The following is a 26,519-nucleotide window of genomic DNA, read 5'->3' as shown; positions in this document are numbered from 1 at the left end:
GCTCTATTTTTCTTCTAATATTTTTTCTAATAATTTTTTATTGATCTTTGTTCAGTTTCACTTACTGTTTATTCTTCTGGGTCCAGTTCATTGTTAAGCTTATTCAGTGAATGTTTTATTTCAGATACTGTAATTTTAAATTCTAGAGTTTTCATTTTCAAGTCCTTTCTGAGAGTCTCCATCTGTTCATTCATTTTGACCATCTTTTTCTTAAAGTCTTTGAATATATATAATAGCTGCTTTAAAATCCTTTTCTGCTTATTCCAACATCTGTGTCATCTTGAGGTATGTTTATATGGAGTGTTTTCCCTAGACTATAGGTCACATGTTTTTTCTCCACACGTCTATTAATTTTTTATTTCATATTGGAAAATATAGAAGATATGTTGTAGGAGTTTTGGTTTCTCTTCTTCTGCAGAGTTTGTTGTTGCTCGGTAAGTGGTTACATTATTGGTTGGTTATCTTGAGGCTTGGTTTTATGCTTTGTTAAGGCAGTTCTGTGGAAAGCCCAAATTATTTACCAAGCTCCTCTAATTAGTTTCCTCTGTGGTACCCAGCTGCTGAAACCTATGCTCAGTTATTTTAGCCTTCCAGCTGTTGCTTTCAGCTGGATTCCTTGTTTTCTTCCCCACATTTATGTTCTTCAGAGTTCAGCCAAGGATTTGAGGGGAGTTTAAATGTAAATTTTTGGACCTCTCCAGCTGGAACTCTTCTCCTGTCTGTGTTTCTCCTCCTTACTTTCCAGCACTGGCATTCTTAAATTCTGTTTTCTGGCTCCTTAAGCAAAGAAGACAGTGGCTTTCTCCTTGTCTAGCCACAACATGCTATGCTAGCTAGGAAATGTCCTCACTGGACAAACCATATAGATATAGGTCTTACCCAGTGAGTCTGGTTTTGTCTTTTTACTGATCAGATTCTTTCCAGTTTCTGCCTACTTTTGTTCACTCTTCCTTGCTTTCAAATAGTTGTTTTAAAAAATTTTGTCCACAGTTTCTAATTGTTATTTTCAATTGAATAACCCCAGGAGAATGGTCATTAGAACATTTTATTATTTTAGAAAACCTTTTCCTCACCCCGTAAAGATCCCTTGTACTCCTTCCTAGTCAACTCTCTACCCAAGAAGCAGCCACAGTCTTTATTGTATCACTATGATTTTATTTTTCTGTTTTAGGTCAACTTATAAAGGGAATAAATTTTTTATATCTGGTTTCTTTCACTCAGCATAATGTTTTTGAGATTTGTGCATGTCGTTGTTTGTGCCTCTAGTCCATTTCTTTGTATTGCTGAACAGTACTGCATTGAATGAATAAAGCACAGTTCCTTTATCCATCTTTTTCATTGATGGTCTCCTGGATTGTTTCCAGTTTTAGCTGTTATGAACACTGTCCTTAGTATTTGTGTAAAAGATTCTTTGTGAATGTGCTTTTTTCTCACTTTATCTTGGGTAAATACCTAGAGATAGTATTGTTGTGTCATAAAGTATATATATTTCTGTCTTTTGATCAACTGCCAGTTTTCCAAAGTGTGTCATTTTCCATTCCCACAGGCGATATGTAAGATTTTGGGTGCAGATTTTATTTTTATGTCAAGATTATATTCTGTTGTATAATGAGATAATTTTTAATGTATATTTTTAATTTCTGGTATATAATTTTGATAAGCAGACGTCTTTTTAAACTGAAAATAGTCTGACTTAGAGATTTCAAGAATGATATGTTTTATTTACATAGGCAGTGACCAACTTTTCCAACTAGTTTAACAGCTCCAAAATTTGGATGCTGGAGTAGCTTTTTGATGTAATTATTCATCTTTATAAGTTGTAAGTGTTTAAATAACTTAAATTCAGTTTTTTTATGAGTTAGACCGTAATTATGAGAATATAAAATTTACAAATCTGTACATGGCAGTGATTTTTGTTTACATGTTGCTGTAATAAACAAACATGAATTTGAACAAGAGAGTTTTAGTTCATTCCATTAAAACACTGTGCTGATATCAGGGGTTTTAGTTGGTTGTCTTCTTGGTGTGGTTACTTTTGTTCTGTGTTTCGCTTGTCAGCTGTGTCCTTTATGAAGGTTTCCTGCTCTCTGTTGGGACTGGGGAGAGTGAATGTGAGTAGAGAAGTAAAAAGCTGTAGCTACTACCAGAAAACCTGTCCTTATGTTAATTAGCAGTGTCGTTTTATATATGAAAACTTTATTGAGCTTTCTCTGTGTATTCAGCACTGTAGGTGATACAGAATAAGAGCTGAATGTGGTCTTTGCTCTTAAATTAATTTGAGACCACATGTTAGACGGTGTTTACTTAAAAACAGCATAACTTTGGGGCTTGCCCTGTGGCCGAGTAGTTAAGTTTGCGTGCCCTGCTTTGGTGGCCCAGGGTTTCACCAGTTTGGATCTTGGGCATGGACATGGTACCACTCATCAGGCTGTGCTGAGGCGGTGTCCCACATAGCACAACCAGAAGGACCTACACCTAGAATATACAACTATATACTGGGGGCCTTTGCGAGGAAGAAGAAAGATTGGCAACAGATGTTAGCTCAGGTGCCAATCTTCAGGAAAAAAAACCAAACAGTATAACTTCTATGCTGTTTGACACAGATTTGTAAGTATGATACAAGTATTAAAGAGGACCTGGTAAGGATTAGGGAGGTTGGACAAGTTGTACAGCAGAAGTGGGATTTAAAGTGAGCATTAAATCAGTAAGACTTAATTAAGTGTAGAGGAGGTAGAAGTGCAAAGAGGAATAATTAGAGCAATGAAATGTTCATGAACGATACTGTGTACAGTGAATATGCCTGATGGTTACTATTGAAAGTTTGAATGGTAAGACACTGAATGGCAGCTCCTTGAAGGCAAGGTCTCTGTGTCTTGAGCATTTATCTATCACTAGTGTCTGGAATCCTCCCTAGATTATGACAGTGTGTATGCCATGGAAGGAAGTTAGTGTTTCTTGACTCTCAGGGTTGGAAGGGGGAGAAGCAATTGTAACTGGGGTTTCAAAGGCTTTAAACATAGGAGGGACAAAACCTAGCATAATTGACAGTAAACATTTGTAGAACAGATGAGTAAAATATTCCATTTCAGGCTGAAGAATTTGGGATTTATTCTGTTGGCATTGGGGCACTAGAAGTATTTACTTTGTAAATCTGGGGGTAGTGTGTTCTGAAGGATTATTTTAGGAAGATTACACTAGCAGGATATTACAAGCAAGTGAAGTATTATGAAATAGTGTTTTAAGAAGTCTCAGAGAGACTCTAGCAAAAGAGTCTAGGTAGGATATCCTGAATACCCAAAATAAAAAGGTGGCAGTAGGAATGGAAAAGCTGCCTTAGGAGACATTCGTAAGGAACACTTAGTATAGGGATGGTGGAGGGAGAAGAGAAGGGACAATCAACGATGATGCCAGTATACAAGTCTAGTTGACCTGAACTATTATAGTACTACCTACAATTTTAGAAATATTAATAATTAGGGTCCAAAGACATATGAGGAAGAGATGGAGGTATATGAAGAATTTGGTTTTACATACGATGGGTTTTAGGTGATGGCAGGAGAACCAGATGAAAGCTTCCAGTAGGAATTTGGTGATTTAAAATACAGAACTGATCTTAAGTCTGGGAATGTACATTTGGAAACTGATCCTTCGGAGGGGACGCTCAAAATCATAAAACTATATGAGCAATCCAAGGGGTAGAGCATGAAATGAGAACATTGGGATGGAGAGCAGGTACTTTTAGTTTTTCACACAGAAGAGGAAGTGATAATAAACAGAAATAGAGGCCCAAATGTTAAGGGTCAGCAAATCCCAGAGAGGCAAGATAGTTAACAGGATTGGATACCACAGAGCAGAAGTGGGCAAAATATGACCTGTGGTCCATTACCTATTTTTGTAAATGAAGTTTTATTGGAACATAGGTATTCTTTACAGTCATGCACTGCATAATGACATTTTGGTCAACAATGGACCGCATACACAACGGTGGACCCATAAGATTAGTACCACATAGCCTAGATGTATAGTAGGCTATACCACCTATGTTTGTTTAAGTACACTATAGGATGTTCACACAGTGACTAAATTGCCTAATGACGCATTTCTCAGACTGTTTCCCGTCATTAAGGGACACATGACTATTTGTTTATGTATTACCTATTGCTGCTTTTGTGCTACAGTAGTAGAGTTGAATAGTTGGTAAGGAGAAAGTATGGCCCACAAAGCCTAAAATATTTACTGTCTGGCCATTTATAGAAGTTTGCTGACTTCCACTATAGAGATCAAGGAAATGAAGACCAAGAGGTGGCCTTTATATTTTATGATTAGGATAACCTTTCATGACCTGAAAGACTTCAATTTTATGTTGTAAACAAATGTTTACTGAGAGTCTTCTGTGTCCCTGGCATGTGGTTTTGCTGATGTGGTCTAGGAATAGGCTAGGTACGAGTAAGAGATTCATTAATGAGTGAGTGAATGAATTGTAAGGAGTGAAGGTGGTCAATGTACGTTTTTGTTTTGTGAGTCTAGAAAGAAGTCAATGGTAGTTTGAAGAGTTATATGAGGAAGAGATTTTTAAATATAGGGAAAATATGTAGGAGAAATTTTTACAGAGTTTCTCCAAGAGACACAGAGTATGTTGCCATTACAGGAATTAATGGTCTAAGACTTGAACATAGGGAGTACATGGACCTCATTACAGGAAATGAATAGAATTGTTTGTGGAATTAAGTTAAGAATAGTAATTGCTCACACAGCTGTTTTTAAATAGCAAATTGTGTTAGGTAATCAGCAAAAATCTACTAAAATGTGCTTGATAGTTATGCAGAAGCTGCTTTATTGGTACTGACTTATGATCCTAATGGGTACTATAAAAACAAACAAACAAACAAAAAAACCTTTGTATGCAGTTTTCACATTGGTACGGTACTGTATGTTTTTTGTTTAATGTGCAAGTGCAGTTGTAATGTTTTCATCTTCCTTTTCCCGCCACCAAACCCAAATATAATTGTCTTATTCAAGAAGAGCAGCAGCATGAACTTGATGAGTTCACAGAGCAATGAGGTGTGTTTTCATTGAAAGGAGTATTATCTATTTGGTTTCTTCTCTGCTTGTCTTCCTCCCTAGACAAAAATGGAATGTTTCATTGTGTGGTTGGATTTAGATCCACGAATTTATTTGTTTTCTGTTTTTTCTATATGTATTTTGCTCGACTGTACTTCTTTCTTTTGGATTTGGCTGTTTCTTAGGACTCCATTTTAATTTGTTAGTTGGCTTTTTAGTGATATCTCTGCCTTTTTTTCTTTTGTAGCTTCTCTAAGGATGTTAATATACATCATTAACTTCTCACAGTCTATTTAGAGTTAATACTGTACCACTTCCATAAAATGCAGAAATCTTGTGACCTTATAGGTACCCCTCCCCTGCCTTCTTTTATGTTGTGTTTCTCATATGTATTACATCTAAATACATTGTAACTCCTATGAGAGAATGTTTTAATTTTTTGTATAAATAACTTTTAAAGAAGTTAAAAGGAAAAAATAGTCTTTTATATTTATTTCTGATGTTCTTCTTTCCTTCCTCAAGATCCAAGTTTTTCTCTAACATTTCATTCTGCTTTAAGAAATTCTTTTAGTATTTTATTGTACTGCAGGTTTGTTTTTGTTTTTGTTTTTGTTTTTTGAGGAAGATTAGCCGTGAGCTAACTGCTGCCAATCCTCCTCTTTTCACTGAGGAAGACTGGCCCTGAGCTAACATCCATGTCCATCTTCCTCTACTTTATATGTGGAACGCCTACCACAGCATGGCGTGCCAAGCAGTGCCGTGTCCACACCTGGGATCCGAACTGGCGAACCCCAGCCCGCCGAAGCAGAAGGTGTGAACTTAACTGCTGCGCCACCAGGCTGGCCCCTATGGTGCTGCAGTTTTGCTGGCAACAAATTCCTAAATGTTTTTATAGTCATGTGCTGCCTAATGATGTTTTGGTCAACAACAGAGTGGGTAAACAGCTTGATCCCATAAGATTAGTACTATATAGTCTGGGTGTTTAATCCTGTCTAGGTCTGTGTAAGTACACTCTATGATGCTTGCATGATGATGAAATTGCCTGACACATTACTCAGAACGTTATTCCCGCCATTAAGTGATGCATGACTATATTTGAAAAATGTATTTCACCTCCATTTTTGAAGGATATTTTTGTGGTTGATATCATAACCCTCTCCCGCCCCCCCCCCCACCCTGCCCCGTGCTTTAAAGATGTGTTTCCTCATCTGCTGACATCCATAGTTCCTGAAGACAACTCTGCAGTAATTTGAATTGTTGTTCCTCTCTGTATAATGTCTTTCTTTTTCTGTCCACTTTCAAGGTTTTCTCTGTATTTTTGGTTGTCAGAAGTTTGACCATGATGTGCCTAGGTATAGTTTTCTTCATATTTATCCTGTTTGGGTTCACTGAATGTCTTTAAGTGGTAAATTTATGTCTCTTACCACATTTGTGAATTTGTTGGCCATTATTTCTTTAATTTTTTTTTCCTACCCTGTTCTCTTTGTTCTGTCATTGTGCCTATTAGACTATTTACTATCTTCCCTTAGGTCTCTAAGGCCCTGTTGATTTTTTAAATCTTTTCTCTTTTTATCAAATTGAATGATTTCTATTGCTCTGTTATCAAATTCACTCACCTTTTCTTCTGTCATCTCCATTTTTCTTTTACACCCATCCAAGTTTTTTTTTAGATTTCAAATATTTTATTTTTATTTCTAAAACTTCCTTTTGTTATTTTTTATGTTTTCATTTTCTCTGTGAGATTTCCAGTCTTTTCATTCATTATGAACGTATGTTCTTTACTTCACTGGGCACAGTTATAGTATCTGCTTTAATATCCTTTTCAGAAAATCTCAGTATTTGGATCATCTTGAGGCTGGCCTCTCTTGATTATCTTTTCCCTTGTGATTGGGGCACATTTCATTGTCAAGGAATTTTGGATTTTATTATGGATATTGTGAATATTATTTGTGGAAATTTTGGTTTCTTTCATGTTCCTCTGAAGAGTTTTGATTTCTTTGTTTTAATTGGATTAGACTCAAAGTGAAAACTCTCTCTTGCCTGAGTTTGGCAGCTGCTCAAATTTCAGTTTGATTCTTTCAGCCTCAGCTGCAAACTGCCTTGGGCCTGCCCTGTGAATGTGTGTTTCAGGGCTCAGCCAAAGACTTGGGCAGAGATATACCAAAAATTTGGAACTCCTCTTTTTTGCCTCCCTTTTTTTTGGAATCTGTCCTTACTTTCTGGTGACCAAGGTTGTCCTGGCTCTCTTCTTTTTTCTTCAAGCCAGAGAGACCGTGGGTTTTCTATTGGAATTTAGTTTCTGCATGCTGTGGCTGCTGCTTGCCTGCAGGAGAAAGGTTTAAGAATGGGAGATTCACCTGTGCTGATCCCTAAAAGCTGTTCAAAAGAGAAACTCACCCATTCTGGTCTCTCATTCCAAGTTTATGTTTCCATCCAAAATCAGCCTGGTTTTGTTCCCTGTCTAGAGCCTTTTGGTAGTTTTATGTTTGTATTTTTTCCCCGGAATTTATAGTAGTTATCTGTAGACACCAACTGCATTATATTGGAAGCTGAGCTCACTAGGTGAGTTTTGAGATTTCTTACAATATATTTGCAATCTGCTTTTAAAAATAATACTCCCTTTAAAAAATAATGATTGTTATGTTAGTAATTCTTGAAGATCTGCTTAGATTGCTAGACATCACTCTTTTATTTTGGATTTCTTTTTTAACCCATCTTTAGTTACTGAATTCCTGTGACAGACTGTCATGTGAATGCTTTCTCGTTTTATATGTTCTTAACCATTCAGTAAACATTTGAATGCAGAATACCACACTTCTGCTAGGTACCAGAAGAACGTAGAGATGAACAAGGTATGTTCCCTATTATAAACTTCTATTGGTAGGATATACATGAAAACAACCATCAGTGTTCAAGATAAAATAAGTGCTAATTAATTTCTGAAGAAGTGTGATTAATTTGTACTTAGTTGATGGAGAGCAATTTTCAGAGGAGGGGGCATTGGATCTTAGGCTGATTCAAAATTAGAAATTCAATAGGTGGGGAAAAGATGAGGGTGTATATTCTAGGGCTAAGAAACAATAGAAATCGAATATGAATGTATGACAAGTCTTGGCATGTTTGAGGAGTGATTAATGTCTTGATGAGACTGGAGCATTGAGTTTTTGGAGGGATACAGTCATTACTGAAGCTGAAAAGGTGGATTGAGGCCACCTTGAAGAGTGCCTCTCTCAGGAGTATGAATGTTATTCCTGATGCAGCAGAGGATCACATTTGAGGAGTCAATGCATGTGATCCAACTTGTCTTTATGGCAGGATGTGTGCTGGCAATGTTAACTGTGGTTTGGAATGGGAACATAATAGAAGAATAAGCAATACACAGGACCTGCATCAGAGCACTGTATGTGTGAAGAGAACAAATGGGATAATTACTTAAAATATTGCTGAGGTAGAAATTAATACGATGAGTAACTCACTGGTTAAGGGAATATGAAAAAATAGTCTTACCAAATTCACGAGAATCGTTACGTTTCTAACCACATTTGTAAATATCATAACATCATGCTGAGTATATGAAACTTTGGAACATTTTTTTATTTAAAATTCCTTTTATAGCAGTGTACTTTAGGCTGTACTATATTGAATACAAAGTGATTTTTCTCAGGAGATGGGATGAGGTCATTTCAAAGTCGTGGTACTTAACAGTCTGTGTGTGGGTTAGCCACTATGCCTAGTGAAGATTTAGGTTTGTCTAAAACTTTTAAATATTTTTGCTCTTTGGGAGTAGTTACTTGTCTAGTTCACAGAGTCATTTACAGTCTAACTGCTTCTCAGTGGAATTTTCAAAATAATATTCTGTTACTTAGAATGTTGGTTGATTATTCTCTAAGGAGAAATGATAAGCTAACAAATAGGGAACTGGTTTCAGCCCCACTGTCATTAAACTGATTGCATTATTTTCACTGTGTACATTCATTTCTTCCACAGGTATTTATTAGGGCCTACTGTGTATCAGGCACTGTTCTAGGCACCAAACACGTAACAGTGAACAAAACAGACTACATCCTTATTTACACGGAGCTTTCAATCTTTTGGTAAAAGACATTAAACATCCCCCCATAAGAGGACATTTGAACAGAGACCTGAAGGAAATTAAAGGCACAGACCATTCACATTTCTAGGGGGAAGCATTTTATGAAGAGGAAAGAGCAAGTGGAAAGGCCCTGAGGAGGAAGCATGGTTGGTGTCTTTGAGCAAAAGCAGGGGGCTATGTTGCTGAAATAGAGTGATCGGAGAGAAAGAATAGTGGGAGGTGAAGTCAGAGAGGTGGGAGGCAGAAGCTGGAAAACATTGTAGACCAATGGATTTAATTCTGAATGAGATGGGAAGCCATTGGTAGAATTTAAGCCTAAGATTGACATGATTTAAGTTGTTTTTTAAAAGGTAATTTCTGTGTTCCTGCATAGAGAATACAGACTGTTGGAGGGACAAGAAAGGAGACCCTTTAGGAGGCTATTGTAATAGTACAGGTCAGAGATGATGGTAGCTTGGACTAAAATGATCATGTTATAAATAGTGAGTCATAGTCAGATTTTGGAAATGTTTATAAAGTAAATTAATGGAATTGTACCATTGAGGGACTGAGTAGGGCGATCTTTTGCTGAGACTCATCTGGAGTCGGAGAGAGGCATCAAGCCTTTTTTAAGAGTCGGCTGTCTTTAGTGCCTCTGTGGAATAAAACAACTTTCAGTGTTGTTTAGGTGCAGGGCTTTGGTATTTAGATTGGAGAGGAGTGTTGCCAGTTGCTTCTCAGGTGCAGTGGAAACACCTTTCCTTGTTTCCAGAAACTTGACAGCTAGTTTAGGGGAGCTTTAGGGACGGCCCAAGAGCTTTGTCAGGGTCAGAATGTCTCTTCAGACAGAGCAGATACTCAAGATAGCAGGTCACTAAACAGTTCCCAAGGCGGTACAGAAGATCTGCTTGCCCTCTGGGAACTTGGTTTCAAACCCTGGCCATCTGACGGTTTCTGTTTTCTTAGAGAGATCTGCCATTTCCTTTTGACCCCTACTCTTACTACTTTGATAAATTACTGCAATGTCCTGTTGAGTTATATCTTTACAGGGCATTTATATAGAGTGATGTGGCTCATAACAATAACATAGCAAAATCACTGTGTTTGAAAGTTATTTTCAAAATTAGTAATTTCCTTGAAATTAGCCTTGTGTTTACTACCTAGTGTACTTTGGCACTAAAAATATCATTTGTAAATCTTTGTTCTCAGCAGTTCCAAATAGAAATTGTGATTTAATTTGAAAAGATGACCTGAGAAGCCTCGTCTTTCTAATCTTTTTACTGGTCTTATTTTCTTACATACTTTGAAAAATAATGAAACTTTTATTTGACAGTTCATTGTATAGAATCTCAATTTTTATGAGTAAAAAAAAAATCTGTAACCAATGTTAAATACTTCGTATGAGGCAATGTCTTAACTTCTCTTAAATTCCCTTACAATTTTATTATTTCTATAGCTTTTTCTATTTTAATGAGTTTTTCATTAGTGTGTAGTGTAACAAAGGATTTACTGTTATATTGTAATTGATCCTGTTTCACAGTGAATTTCTGGAAAAACACATTGGTAGATTTATTTCATGAGTATCTAAAATCTGAAAAATATAATAAAAATGGTGGTGGTGGGCTTTAGGTCTATATTGTTTTTATAATTGATTGCAGCCTTTGAGTCTTAGTAAAGGAATATCGTTACTCCACAAATAAAATTGAGTGAAGAAACTATTGAAGAGACACATTCATAGCTTTGGTTGTCTGACATAGCTATCTCCAGTCATATTTCTTTCATCAGATCATTTATTGAATCACCCTGTAGCAGATGGCAATCCTGCAAAGTATATCATCTTTCCCTTATTTGTAGCAGTGTTGGGATTTGATATTTTTGAAGTACATTTTACTTGCTAGAATGAAAAACCTGATTTCAGTGCTACCAAAGGCAGTGAGTGAGTGTGTGTGTGTGTGTGTGTGTGTGTGTGAGAGAGAGAGAGAGAATGTGTGTGTGAGAGAGAGAGGTACACAGTCCTCTGTGCTCTTCCTTCCAACTCGGTCCATGTTCCTTTTCCACAGGGATAGACTCTTGAGCATGATACCAAGCAGACTGACTGTATTGACTTGCTTTTCTTACTGGCTTTGCTGCAGGGATATTCTAACTACTCTTCTCTTCATTCTTTGTATTGTTCCCCTTCTTTTCATTCCTTCTGAGCTCACTAGACTCCCCACTACTACCTGAAATATTTTCCCAATTCCGCACCTGTTTTTCAGTTTAGCTTAATCTTAGTCTCAGGTGGCAGAGTCTTTGGCAATAGATCTGGTAGTGGCAAGTGGGCGGAGAAGGAACTGGTCAGCAGCTTTGCTCCTTGTTCACCCCTTTTACCTCGAGGCAAGTCTTGTCTGAACCTCACCAAACCTTGAGTAATGCTTACTGTACACAAACTCTGTACTGTTTGGGCCCATGTAGGAGAGAAGAATAGGTGTTTAGGATATAGAGAAGTCACTCTCCCCCCAAAAAATCTGTTTTCAGTTTTTGCTAGTGGTTAGAAACCTAACAAAGGCTGTACTAGGACTCCGTGCTAGGAGAATGAAAGAAGGGATGGGATAGAAACTGTGAGACAATTTTATGATTGACTCAAGAAAGAAAGCATTTTTAGTCAAAAACAAAACGTGGTGGTGGAGAGGAAGCAGGTAGACTAATATCTGAGTTCTTCCTAGAAAAGAGAGTAATGCCAGATGTTGATCTTTGACAAGAACTTTACTTGCTTCTCCTAGTCTTGCTCTCTGATACCTCAAAAACTAGATTTCCACTTTTTATTCCTTCTCCAGGGTCCCAAGCTCTTAGGGAACTGCCTGTGTATATGGTTAATTTATGATTTGCTTTCAGTTACTTTTCCTGTCAAATGGTTTACAAAAGAAGGAAGTAGATTGTTTCATCGAATTCACAAACCATTGTTTTTAGATATATGGTCAAAAATTTAATGTTTTTTCTACTGGAAAATATTAAATAAAAATAGTATGCCCTTTAAAATGGGATGCATGGAATCAAAATATATATTGGATTTTATTTAATTGGTTCCATTCAGAAAAGCAGGTACTTGAGAGATTATGTACATGAAAGATTAAAAAGGAAAAGAGTGATTTAAATTTTTATATTAGTTAAATTATTGATTAACTTTTTTTTTTTTTTAAGATTGGCATCTGAGCTAACAACTGTGACCAGTCTTTTTTTTTTTTCCTGCTCTCTCTCCCCAAAAGCCCCCCGGTACATAGTTGTATATCTTAGTTGCAGGTCCTTCTCGTTGTGGCATGTGGGACGCCGCCTCAACGTGGCCTGATGAGCGGTGCCATGTCCGCGCCCAGGATCTGAACCAGTGAAACCCTGGGCTGCCACAGCAGAGCACATGAACTTAACCACTTGTCCATGGGGCCAGCCCCTTGATTAACTTTTTTAATCTTATTGAATAGAAATAGAATAATTTATTAGAAAGTTAAGCAAGACTCAGAGTGTTTCTGCCACTTTATTGCTAAACTTTCTCTTACATCTATCATTTTAGTCTGTCAGTTGAAGAACTAGCTTCTCTAAAATTGTGAATTGGCATGTGTAGACTAGAAATGGGAAGGAAAGAAAATATGACAGTGGTGGTTCAGGTGTACCTTAATAGAAATGTTTTTCCCCCTAACTACTGTATTGCAACTATGGTGTATTTTCTTGTCGAAAAATAGTTTTTCAGATTTTGATCAATTTGTATAATTTCTGTGTTAAGTTTAATTTCTGTGTGTAATTTCTTTTTTTCTGCTTACCTTAGTCTTAGGGCTGAAGCTTTCAATGTTTATTATTCCTGTCATATTTCTCTGTTTGTACAGCCATTGTCTTCAGCAGAAAGGAGTCATTGATGCTAAAAGATGACTCTTGCCTTTGTCAGTGCCAGCCACGGCCTTCTACTCAGAGTCTGGATATGTTAACAATAAAACTATAGAGCTCTGAGTTTAAAACCTAGCCAGATCGTTGTTATTCTGTAGCATCCTTTGAGCCCCCTGCCATGTCCAGTATCATTGATATGTAGTACTCTTTAGCTAATGGTTTAATTAACATTTTATTTAATTAATCTTTGCTCTTCCTTCATGCTGTGGAAGTGATTAGTGTCAGTTGATGAAAAATGAGTGTGTGTTTTCACAAAATTTCATGTATCTCTCTTAAATTTTGTATTAGATGTTTTCTGTAGCAGGCACCCATCTTTTCTATATTCTCTTTTACAAATGTGTTTAAAATAACACAGAGGCCTCATATTTATTAATCATTTGATATAAGACAATTCAGAGTCATAAAACAAACTGTAATTTGATTATTTTTATTGGGATATGATCATCAAAATAAATTTCCATTATATGTTCTAAGTGTTCAGTGAAAGTATGATTTCCCCCTCTCTCCCAGCCCCAACATTCTGCTTTCTGACTCTGAATTTGACTACTCTAGATACCTGTTATAAGTGGAATCATTCAGTATTTGTCCTTTTCTGACTGGCTTATTTCACTTAACATGATGTCCTCAGATTCATCCATGTTGTAGCAGTGTAAGAACTCTTCCTTTTTAAGGCTGAGTAATATTCCATTGTATCTATATACCACATTTTGTTTATCCATTTATCTGTCGATGAATACTTGAGTTGCTTCCACCTTTTGGCTATTGTAAATAATGCTACTCTGAACATGGATGTACAAGTATTTGAGACTCTGCTTTCAGTAGCCAATTTACCTTTGTATTTTACTTTGACTAGATAGTATTAAAAAATCTTTACTTATAGAAAAATAGTTGCAAATAGAAGTATGACTTTTTTAAAAAATAAAACTTCATAGAATTATTTACAGTTTCATAAATAGTTTTATATTAGTGCATTTTGTAGGCTAATAGTAGCAACTGGATCTCATAGAAATCCTATCTGCTGTTCCACGGTGTTGATTGCAAAGAAAATGCTTGGAAAATAGCCCACAGGTGATATTGGAGAGCTGGTAACAAAGTTTGTTTTTTACATGAAAATTCCCAAATGTGTAGAATCTTTCTTAAATTCTAGAATTTTAATAAGAATTCTCCAAGAATGATCAAAACACTGTGTATCTTTACACATAATCTTTATGTTTTCAAAGCTTCTGGTTCACTTGAAATTGTGCCTGGCATATTGTCTGTAGTAGGTACCCATCTTTTCTCTACATGGTTTTAAAAAACTTTAAAAAATATACGTTAATCACTTGAAATAGAAAATACAGATGCATTAAAAGAATAAGTTAGGTTCCTACTAACTGAATTAGTAACTAGTAGATTCTGCTTTGGAAACGGACTCCCCTTTCCCTGCTTTTTGTCATCTATCCCTTCAAATGGCAATTCTGTCCCCATGAAAGACCCTTGGGAATTGTGGCTAGTTACTAGAGAATTTGTGGCATTTAACTTATTACAGACCATGTTCCCATCTAAATCACAGAGGACTTCAAGGAAATTTTTTTGAAGAAAATGAGATTCCAAATTTAGCAGAATGTTGTCTGTGTAACATCTAGAGTTTTCTCATGCAAGAATGAAACAAAAAAAATCAATTATGTGTATTTCATCATAGAAAAAACTCAGAAGGGATTGGGAAACTGTAGCCTGTTAGGAGTCAAGGATGAAAAAGACTAGTCCTCAAAGCAGAAAAGGGAGAAATGGCTGGATTGAGAGATCTCCAACTCTTTCAGCTTTTTCTGGAGACTGATTAGAAGGTGAAAATAATGGAGCCAAAGCTTCAGAAGGTACATTAAGGAGCACAAGGAATTGTTTTCTTGTTAATGGTTACTGATCCTTTCTCACTTTGAGTTTTCCTTTGAAATTTTCATAAGAGTGGATCTACTCATTTGGAATCAGATTTTAGGGGAGATTTTACTAGGGTGAGTCGTCACATCATTTTGATTAGTTTTGTTATAACTAACGTTGATTTGATATGGTTTGCTATAGTTTGATGTCTTCAGTTAAGAATATCTAATCAGTGCTCTGATGGAAACTAGTTTTATTAACTTGAACAGTTTGACTTGCTTCATTTTCTAAGGCTTGTCTATAATGGCTGAATTCTTCATATTTTCAAGTAGACAGTACTAAACTATAGAAAGTTGGGGAGTTCATCTACTCTTAGAAGTAGCAATGGATGGGGACAGAAATGGAGAGCCCAAGATTATGCCCCATTCTAAAATCTCCAAAGACATATTTTGGTTCTGAAATTCTGCAGTGTATATAGGGTGTTGTATGGAGCAGTGAGGAAGATACTCTGAAGTAACATTTTTTACAGGTTTCTGAGACGGGAATTGATATACAGCCAGTTCCACACAAATGCAAATACCACTTGTTGAATTGCACTCTCTGCTATATCATACAAAAAAATCCATCATAGTATCCTTTTGGATTTATATTTTTCACTTTCTTCTCTCCTTAGGTATGGATGAACGAGGAAGTACAACATCTTGGGGAACAAGTGGTCAACCAAGCCCCTCTTATGACTCACCTAGAGTAAGTTTGTTCATCAACCTTTGATTAAAACTGTAAAGATAATTTGGCAGAATAAGTTCTTTCATATATGAACTCTTATTTCTTAAGAGAAATGAAGATTAACTTATTTTCTTGGGAATATAGTAGATTACCCAGTACCTTCATGATGAATTTCATTCTTTCCATTAGTTGTCATACTTTGGAAGTCTATTTTATCTTCTACAATGAAGAAAATATCCTTGGTGTTATTCTACACCTGAACTACCTACAATATTCTTCACTAAAGTTGGAAAAGCTTGGAATGCCTCACTAAGTATTCTCTATACATGACCATTTTTCATCATGTATTGTTTATTTGCTTTGAGAGATGGTACTGGCTTTCCAAGTACCAGCTTCCAGTCTCTCTTCTCCTGTTTTTGCTCTCATAGTCATCAGCTGTTTATATCAGAGACTCTCTAGCCCTGTCTCTTGGAAGCATATCAAATCAGACATAAGAGATGACATTTCTTGGTTGGCAGTTAAGAGGAAATAGGACCAAGCTTTAATGTTCTACACTCTGAAAGGTCAAAAGGTTAGAGCCTTTTCCAGCAATAAACAAACAAAAAATTCCCAAAACTTTTAATGAGACTGAGAGATTGAAAATTAGACCAAAGAATTGGCAATAAAATTAAATTCTGTGCTCCCAGACTCCCCAGTAAATTGGTGAGGTTAAAAGATACCTTTTCCAAAACGTCATACTTTGACTAAATAATGAACTATTTATTTTTCTCAGAATTAACCAAGAAAAGATAGACAAGCATAAAATTTATGGGTACTTAACCCTAGAAGCAAATTCACTTAAGTGGAAGGAAAACTGAATATGTGCTTGGAGTTCATAGTCTGCATATGGGTTTCACTGTTTTGCATTGAAAAATGCTGAGTTAAAATATGTGGTTTTGCTATTATATTTGGCTGTAGCCTATGTTTAATTTATTTTAAATACCTTGGGAAGAACTGAGATAGTCACATGGAATCCAGAAAGATACGGAGAGACTGTTAAACATGAGTTTTAGTGTTTTCCTTTCAGCAATCGGTGCTGAGGACTGTAGTGTAAAGAGCACTTCTCTGGCTATCACAAGACTTGCATTTACTGTCAGCTGTACTATGAACTTGCCATTTAATCTTGGACATGTTATTTTATCTTGGGGAGAGTTAAACTGGTTGATGTCCGAATGTCCTTCTACCTTTAAAAGTTCTTGATTCTTTGAATAATTTTGTGGATACAAAGGTAGGTTTCCTATTTAGACTTTGAAGTAGGGATTTTGTATAGTGGAGAACACAGTGCTATTGATTAATATTGGATTATTTTCTTTCAGGAGCCTGAGTTACTGTGTGTAATAGCATGTTATTTCTTAAAATGCATTAAATGGTGCCTTTGTACCTTACATTTACTTCCCTTTCAAGCTTTCAATTTTTTCTGCTCAAGTGCTAAATAGGACTTTAGGAGAAGAGAACATAATAATGTATCCAAACAGTTACATATTTCATGATCCTGAAATTGTTTGCCTCTAGAGGTGGACTTCAAAGCAAATCTTGCTTTTCTTTTTGCTATTTGATCTGTAGGTTAAATGTGAAATTCTGTTTTTTTACTCTGAATTTATTTTTTGAGGGTGTATTGCGTGCAGTGAAAAAAATTGATTTTATAGTAAACTAGTTTCCTGTTTAAAAAACACAGATTAATCTCTGGATATTTCCAGTCTACCATACAACCATAAATATATATATGTACATAGTCCTTCCTGTCTACTGAGAGATCAGATAGATTGGCGACTTAATGCTACCCTTTATTTTTGTTCCCTTTGAAATCTTCTCTTTCATTAACTTTCCTGCTTCTTTCATAGTCATGATTTTGAACCTAAAATAGTTTAGTGAGCTAGTTAAGAAGTTATGTTTTATTTACAATTTCAAACCATTTATTTCTCCACTGAACTCTTCTCGCCAAGGAAAGACATTTATGGTTACCTTTGCAGCTGCTCTCAGTGTTCCTTTGAAGGAGGATTATCAGCTTTTTGGGTGTTATCATTAACCACCATCACTATCTTGACCATTTTTTTCATAATCATAAGTATAGTTGGTTATAATTGTTAATAAGAATGTTAGTTGACCAAAGTATTTCATTCTGAGTATTTTAGTATGTTGAGTTTTTTAAATTCAGAAATAAATATTGATATTGGCTAAAAACCAATTTTGACACATTGTTAGTAAAATTATTAACAAGTCAATTTAAACTTTAATGAAATTGCAGGTACATTTGTAGTAATTATGTGAATGAAAGTTATTTTTAGACTTTACCATGTTGTTTAAATAATACATTTTCATCATAGCAAATTGCGTTATTTAAAAAATAATTTGATTTTATATTACTGATAGAAAGCTTTTTATTTTACTTTTGTTTAAAGTTTGAAAACACTCTAGACCACAATAAAAGGTATTTAAGAACTGCAAAATAAGTGGTTTGGTGAAGTCATAAAACATATGCTTTTAATTTAGATAGATTCAACTATCTGAGTTGCTCTTCTCTTCACTCCCTGCCCCCACTCAAAACTATAAGGGGGAAAGAATAATTTTTTGCAATACTGTAAAACCACGTTTGGCACTTGGACTCTATTAATACTGTATATTACTATACATTTTACTGTACAAGATTGGCTATACAAAAATCATGTAGTTTGAACTTAACATTTATTTAACAGCTTTTTGGATTTTTTGCTTTGTACACTTTTTTGCCTAAGTCCTGACTTCAAATGTAATTCTAATGAAGATGCCATTCTGCTCTAGTAACCTTGATGCATAAGTGAGCTCCACCAGAGTTGGGTGGTTAAGAGGCCACAAACTTCTCATCATTGTGTTAGCCTTATACCTGTTCTCTCAAAAGTGGGAAAAGTCATTCCAGCAGGGCTCCCATCTGTTATGTCTGCCGTGTTTTTCCCAAATCCACCAGAAAAGTAGCTGCACAGTACACAGGTGGTTGATTGAGTTTCTGGGTATCAGAACTACCTACAGTGCGTCGTTCAGTACAGAGTTTTTGTTAGGCAGACACGGAAATAAATGCTGTACCTAATAATGGTTATAGAAGAAATAGTAGACGTAGTCAGCCTTCTTAGGAAATGTGGAGCTGAGATAGAACATGTTCGAGACAGTTGGGGCGAAGTAACACAGTTTCACGACATGTACCTCAGACCTCTCTCCTTTGTTTGAGTCCTGTGCAGAACAAAAACACACACATGAACAGACGAGCATTATCGTGCTGTGTGTACTGTTTTCAAAAATTGTGAAAGTGGTGATTGAGGTTAAGGCACCTTTTCAGAGACTGAAAGGAACAATTAAAATCTCAGATAGTTTAGACATGAGCAAGAGGTATAGTTAATGAGTTTGTCTCCACCCTCCTTTATTTTTTATTCTTTTCAGCAAACAGTTTTCTGTATTTCACATTGTACCAATCATAAAGGCCGGAGAATATTATGATCTTTCTTATTTACTATGGTGTTACAAATGATTTATTCTAGTTTCAGATTTCTCTTTTTCCTCTTTAGAAGGCAGTGGTTAAGAGCGCAGACTCTGGAGCCAGACTGCCTGAGTAGGAATCCCAGCTCTGCCACTTACTACCTGTGTGATTCTGGACAAGTTACTCAAATCCACGTACCTCAGTTTATTTATCTGTGAAATGGGGATAATAATAACTACTTTATAAGGTTGTTGTGAGGATTAAATGAGATAATATGTGTAAAGCGCTTAGATCAGTGTCTGGAACATAGTGCTGTGTAAGTCTTGGCTTTTATCCTATGTATATCGAAATTCATCATCTAGAGCTATATGTAACAGTTAAACAAATTGAAATGAATGAGTACATTTGCAAATGTGCTGCATTCTAAGTGTAGTGAATAAGAATTATTTGCTGGTTCAGTCGTGCTTAATATACTTTTACTTCTTTTAGATTTGTAAAGGACACTAATAAAATCTATTTCATTTTCCCTTCAATTGTCTATTTCTTTCTTGGAAAAGCAGAAGTCTTGTGACAAACTTTGATATAAAACTTTTAGTCTGTCTAGTACAATGCTTTGTATTATACATATAAGGGATGCTCTGTATGTGTTTGCTGGATATAATCATATATATATATGGGGAAGAATCGTTAATTTATTGAATTAATTGTGTTTGGAGATCGAGGGAGAAAAAAAGTTGATTTAAGATGGCGAAGCTCAAAGTAGATAGTGGTGGTATTAATGGTAATAGGCCTTTCTTATGCTTAAAAATTATTGTCCTAAGTGATAACATTACTTAGTGAAACATTTTATTTAAGATCACAGCCTTTGGAGAGTTATACTCGATGATCTTGGACAAGTCACTTAACCTCTTTGTACCTCAGATTTCTCATCTCTAAAATTATGATAATTTTACACAGTATCTTGTAGGGTTTTGGTAAAGATGAAATGTAATAATAGCTATGAAGTAGTTCATTTATTGATAGAATGAAAACGGCTATTACTATTACCACCATTATTATTATTATCTCCAAATATCTAATATTTGATTGTGCATTTCATGGTTATATTTCGTAATGTACAAATTCTGTTTCCGAAATGTTGTTTGATCATATTAGTTCATGGAAACTCCAAGGGGCCATGCCATCTTGGTTTTCCTGCCCTCTTAGCTCTGCTACCCAACATAGGCCAAGCTCAAAGTGCTGAAGTACCGTTGGGGTTTGCACCCTGGGCTAGGGGTTATGACAGGGCTCACAGGAGAAAGAAGTCTTCTTGCTGACACTCTTTCCTAAGATACAGAGTTTTTCATTCCTTAATTTAAAAGTTAAATGTGTTCACTGGCAGGTAACCACTAATAGAAATTATATTTATAGGCACCGTCAGTGACCAGGAGTTGGCATTTTAATCTTGAACATTTTTCAGGTTATATATGATCTGTTAGGGTAGTTGTTTTTGGAAAAGAAGCAATATTCAATTGAATAGCGTTTGAGTGCTTATTTTTTTCTAATTGCTAAATTTCCACCATAGTTTTCCCTTCTCTTTATAATATGGTTTTCAGAATGAAACAATCGTGTCCATGTTGCTCTTCTTCCCTCCCCATTTTACAGTGTTATAGAATTTTCAAAACTAGGATATATGTTAGTTATGTACAGTCCGTTTATTTCATAGATGAAGAAACTAAGAGCGTTTGGGATTTGGCTAGGTTGAGATGTGTGCTATTGATACAAAATACACATGAGATTTGGATAGACGGTTTGCCTAGTTAATGGCAGCCTCTGGCCTAGAACTAAGATATTCTGAATTCTATGCTAGTACTTTTTAACCCCTTACCCCTTAGTATTTCCCAACTTAAGAACTGTCTTAAATTCTCTACCATATACTGAAGGAATGGAACAAGAGAGAAGAGAAAGGGGAAAAGAGAATCTGTAATTGATATCTCAAAAAAGGACATGGGGCATGATATGGTAAAAAAAATTTGCCTAGCAAATATACCGTACTGTGAGGCAGAATAGCATCATTGTATGGGTTCTATTTCTGGCACTCCTGCTTCTTACCCTGTATGACTCTGGGAACATTACTTCTCTTTGCCTCAGTTTTTTTTGTTTTTCCTTTTTTCATTGACAGAAGAGGGGTGGGTACTAATAACTACCCTACTAAAGTTCTGGTCTTAGGCATATTAGTGGAGAAGGGGAAAACCAGTTATGTGGTGATGAATTGGCTTTAAAATACTTGGATTAGCTGCTATATGTGACAGCGCAAAATAATTTCAGGGACTTTTTTATTACGGGATATATATAGTAGGTATGTTTTGAGGTCTTTCTGTTTAATGCATACTATGACTTTTGCTACCTGTCCCAATGAAAGGATATGAGACTTAAGTTTATTTAAAAAGCCCTAGCAGTGGTCATTTCTCAGACTAGTTGTTAGGAGTACACATGGACTGGCAGCCTGATAGACCAGGTCAGGTAGAAAAGAAAATGAAAATGAAAATATGAAGGTACAAGGATTCAGGAATTACTCTAGCCTTCTAAGAGTCTTACCCCAAGCCATAGATCAGGTAGGTACTTGGGATAAGGGAAACAAAAATAAGTAAAAATTCAACTAGAGTAAACAAATAGCTTTCAGATTCTACAGAAACTGAAAGGAGTCCATAAGCTTATCTGGATGAGTTTAATGTTACTTCTGTAGCAACTCCTGGACCATTTCTGCCAGATATGGCTAAAGGGATCTTTAATTTTGCTTAGTGATCTCTCCATTGTTAGCAGGTATTCAGTGTCTCTTCATCCATGTGGAAGAGCTTGGCTAAGAGCCACTCTGTAATTTGGTGGTTAGCAAGTTGGACATGGTATAATAAAGCCTTGATTCCCTTCATGTGCTATCTATAAAACTACACGGAGGTCTTCCTGACCCCAGGAAGGGTTATACTGGCATAGTTTTGGGAAAACCTGGTGTGTAGTTCGTTTACATTTGACAGTAAGGGCCTTGGGAATATCTAGATAGAGACAACCTGTTGTTTTTGTCTCCCAGCAGAGCACAGTGGCATGAGAACCACCCTGGTAAATAAGGATGATAATGTTGTCTGCCTGCTTTTAAGGAACTTGTGCTTACTGTGGTCCCCCAGTTTAAGATGCTGAGATTTCTGAATGCACTCAGTTTCTGAAATGTCAGAAGTGAATAAATCTATATCTTAGAGTTTGGGGAATATGGTTAGAAATACAAATCATATTTACCTTAAGAGTTAAACACATTATAGAACTTGAACTCTTTTTGAGGCAGCAACGGAGAAGCTATAATTAGCTAGCAAATAATTAATTACCAAATTAATTTCATTCATTACCATGGGATTACAGGAGAGGGAGAGATTACTTTGGATGGTCAGGACAGACTTACTAGAAGAGGAAGTGTTTGAGTAGAATATTATAGGACACCCAGTATTTGTATGAATCAGGTTGAAAAGAGGATAACTTTCTGGAAATGTGGGATGATAGGACGACAAGTATAGAGGCCCCAGCATCACGAAACATCAGTAAATAGTAAACAGCTTGCTTTGTAGGTATATACTATGATAAGGCAGATAACCTTTCTGTAGAAGAAATATAGTCTATCCTTTGGAGAGTAGAGAGCCAATTAAAAATAGACTTTTACATAGAGAATGACACAAAAGGTTTTATAAAGATATATTGTGGTATGAAGGATGGACCCAAGGGAAAGAGTGGCAAGAAGTAGGATGATCTGGTAAGGTGTTACTACACAGGCCCACTTGTGATGAAATAAGACTTAGATTAGGATGATAGGAGCAATCAAGATCACAAAATAATGGAAAGAGGAGAGATGTTGCAAAGGGAAAAAAAAATTAGCACACTTGGTGACTGAGGAAGATAAAAAATCATATAGACTCACTCCCCCCACAGAATGATGAGTCTTGAATTAAAATCCATGTGTTTTATTTAGGCTTTGACAGGTTAATTGTAGTTGTGTTATACAGCTACCAGATTGTTTGATTTTGATAAATAATTTCCCTTATAAATGGGAAAATCTAGTTGTGTGAATAAAAAATAAATAAAATAGTCTTTACTTATTGTCCCTCATTTGTCAGCATTGATGGGTAATAAAGTTTAGTGTTACTTTCTCTCCTTTAGATATTTTGTCTAGATTGTGTATTGTTTGCTATTGTTTTTATTTTTGAAGGGAAAATGATGTAGGTTTTATAGCTACTAGGAGTTCAAATGCAGTAATTAGAAAGGACACACAAATTTTGAAATAGTATTTTATGCCTCTTGATCTCAGGTACAAAACACGAGATGAAGCAGTTAAATAGCAAAGCAAGACAGGAGGGACAGAGAATTAAAGTAAGTGTTTTCTATATATTGCATCTATGTTCCCATTAATCTCTGTTTTGTTATGTAACTGCTCCTTCTGAATGTTCCGAATGTGAAGAAAATTGTGGGTAAGAAAAGAGTGTATTGTAAAGTTAGGTTTAAATAAACCCATGAGAGAAAGTGGTGTTGTCACTCTTGGTTGCCTTCAAAATAGTACCTTCCTATAAATTATAATCTTAATGTTCTTGGATAAGAAAAAAATTGGGTTAGGATGATGTAAGCTCCTTTAAATCTCTTGCCAGGAGATATTTAAAGTGAAAGAAACCACATAGCTATCAGATTGTCCGCTCTTCCCTTTTAAGCCAGTAAAACCTTCTGTTTTTTCAGTCTAGCCAGTCTTTCAGGGACAGAGCCTATTGAGGCGCTCTAACATTGGTCTTTCAGAAAGAGCCTTTATGTCAGTTTCTCACTTCATTGTGAGTTTCGCTTAACTTTGTATGCCTATGAAATAGCATCTTTATCGGGATTGATCTTTACAGTTCTTTTTTTAATCTTCTCATTGCTCAGTCTTTAAAGATAACAAATGGAAGTCAAAATATATTAATCTTTGAATCTCTTATGTCCTTTTTTGTAATTGTTGAGGTCTTACTTTCTGGCAGCTTTTTTATTTTCTGTAAATTTGGATATTTCTTATTCATGAGAATATAATGGCATATATTCATTATGGAGGGTAGATTCTGGCTGAATACATTTTTGGGTCCACTTAACCTATTTTTATTAATAGCAATAATCATAACTAACATTTGTCACAATATAGTTTAAAATCTGTCATGTTGCCTGTTTTAAGCTTCACACCAGCTTACCAAGAAGCTGTTTTTAAAATCCTGCCCATTTTAGGAGTGAGGAAATTGAGGCTCAGAAAGGGTAGATAACTTACCAGGTATTAAACATCCAAGACTAGTAACCACGCTGTATAACTCTAAATTACTGTCCCTTTCTACCATATCACACTTGTCAAAATTAAAAGAGACCCCAAAACAGTTGTTATTCCTACTTGTCCAGGACTTTAAAGACAGATACCCTAGAAGTTGTAAGATGATAGTACTATCATTATTTCTTATAAAATTATTATTCACGAGGCTGGCCCAGTGGTGTAGTGGTTAAGTTCACGTGCTCCACTTCAGTGGCCCGGGGTTCTTGGGTTTGGATCCTGGGCGCAGACCTACATACTGCTTGTGAAGCCATGCTGTGGTGGCATCCCACATACGAAAAATAGAGGAGGGTTGGCCCAGATGTAGGCTCAGGGACAGTCTTCCTCAAGTAAAAAGAGGTGGATTGGCAGTAGATGTTAGCTTAGGGCCAATCTTCCTCACCCAAAAAAAGAAAGAAAAAAGTGTTATTCACATTTTATATGTAGAAAAATATAAGCCATTGAATGAATTCAGATAAGTTTGCTTCCTGGTTTCACCACTATATTTGATCTGAGAAAAGATAAGATACTTAATTTCTGAGCCTCAGATTTCTCATCTACAAAGAGATTTTTCTCATAAGAAGGGTGTGAGAATTAGAGGAAGTTTTATAAAGTATTTAGCACAATATCTAGAATTTATTAAGTAGTCTTTGTGTTCCTCTTTTCACATCTAGTCTCATGAAAAGCTACAGATCTGTTCTGATATAAAACTGTGTTAGGAATTTTACCAGTACACTTGTTTGTGGAGCATTCACATGGAAATCCTTTTTTCTCCCATTTCTTTCATTCATGAAGCACTTAGTGAGATTTCACTGTTTTCTAGTCACTGGAATTAGTTGGACAAAACAGAAATGATCAGTGTATATTCCCTGGGCAAAAGGAATGCTGGTTCTTCTCATGGGAAAAACAGATTATCATACTATAGCGTGATAAAAGTTACAATAATGATGGCCCAGGGAGAGTAGAAGCACAGAAATAAAAGGAATACCTGATTATAAAACATCCAGGGCACACTGAGTGAAAATGATAATCTGTTTGGTAATACAAAGAACAGAAGACTTAAACCTGGGGACTTTTCCCATTAGACAAGTGTACTTTGTCAAATGAGTTACTTATTCTGGACATTAGTTCCTAACATGTAGAGCAAAAATTTTGAACAAGATCATAGTTTCTCAAACTGTGCTTAATAGGATGTTAATACACAGTGTGTAAATACCAAGCTCCAAGGTCCAATATATTTATGTATTATTGAGTTAAAACTGAACAGATTTCTTTGTTGGTGTTAGATTTCTCAGATTTTAATGTTATTGTAAATTATAAATCTTTAAAAAAGGAATAGAATACACCTCTCAGGTACTTTTCTCATGTGGATTTCTTCTTATGGATTGAGTTTGACTGCTAGTAACAGTCTCAAGAAATAGTAAATTAGACAACTTATACATTTAACTATTAATTTAGATCTGTGATCCATTGTGAATTCATTTTTTGGATAAGATGTGAAATAAGGGTTGAACTTGATTTTTTTTTTTTTGCATAAGGATGTCTAATTTTGTTGGCACCATTTGTGTAAAAGATTATCGTTTTTCCCGTTGAATTCCCTTGTTATCTCTGTTGAAAATCAATTGACCATAGATGTGAGGGTCAGTTTCTGAACTCTCTATTCTATCCCATTGATTTTTTTATCTTTACACCAATACCATACTGTCTTGATTATTGTACCTTTAAAATAAATCTTGATAGTGTAGTGTAAGTCTTCCAACCTTGTTTTTCTGTTTCAAAATTGTTTTGCCTATTCTAGGTGCTTTGCATATAAATTGAAAATTTTGAAACCAGCGTATCAGTTTCTGCAAAGTCTTCTGGGAGTTTGGTTGGGATTGCGTTGAATCTACAGATCAGTTTAAGGGGAAACAATATCTTAACAATGTGGAATCTTCTGACCCATGAATATGGTATATCTCTCTAAGTCTTCTTTAATTTTTCTTAGTAATGTTTTATAGTTTTTAGTGAACACATCCTGCGCGTCTTTCTTTCAATTTATCACTAAGTAGTTTTTGATGCTGTAATAAATGTCTTTTAAATTTCAGTTT

The 26,519-nt window shown here is 35.7% G+C and overlaps 1 protein-coding gene across 12 annotated transcripts in view; it reads left to right on the top strand.

Annotated features, from left to right (window-relative positions):
- The window catches only part of TCF12 (transcription factor 12), a 348,762-nt gene that overhangs the window by 130,281 nt on the left and 191,962 nt on the right, over positions 1-26,519 (top strand). For 10 of the 12 annotated variants that reach the window (XM_044764823.2, XM_044764824.2, XM_070500951.1 and 7 more), the window contains one exon: positions 15,570-15,643. In XM_044764823.2, the coding sequence (XP_044620758.1) occupies positions 15,570-15,643 (74 nt within the window). Of the gene's footprint in view, positions 1-15,569; positions 15,644-23,430; positions 23,493-26,519 lie in introns of all 12 variants that reach the window. The other 2 variants (XM_070500949.1, XM_044764825.2) reach the window with 1 other exon arrangement.

This window comes from Equus asinus, chromosome 2, assembly GCF_041296235.1.
Source record: "Equus asinus isolate D_3611 breed Donkey chromosome 2, EquAss-T2T_v2, whole genome shotgun sequence".
NCBI classification, from domain to species: domain Eukaryota; kingdom Metazoa; phylum Chordata; class Mammalia; order Perissodactyla; family Equidae; genus Equus; species Equus asinus.
Note: the sequence above shows the minus strand (reverse complement) of the source record. Positions and strands in the feature narration are given on the sequence as shown.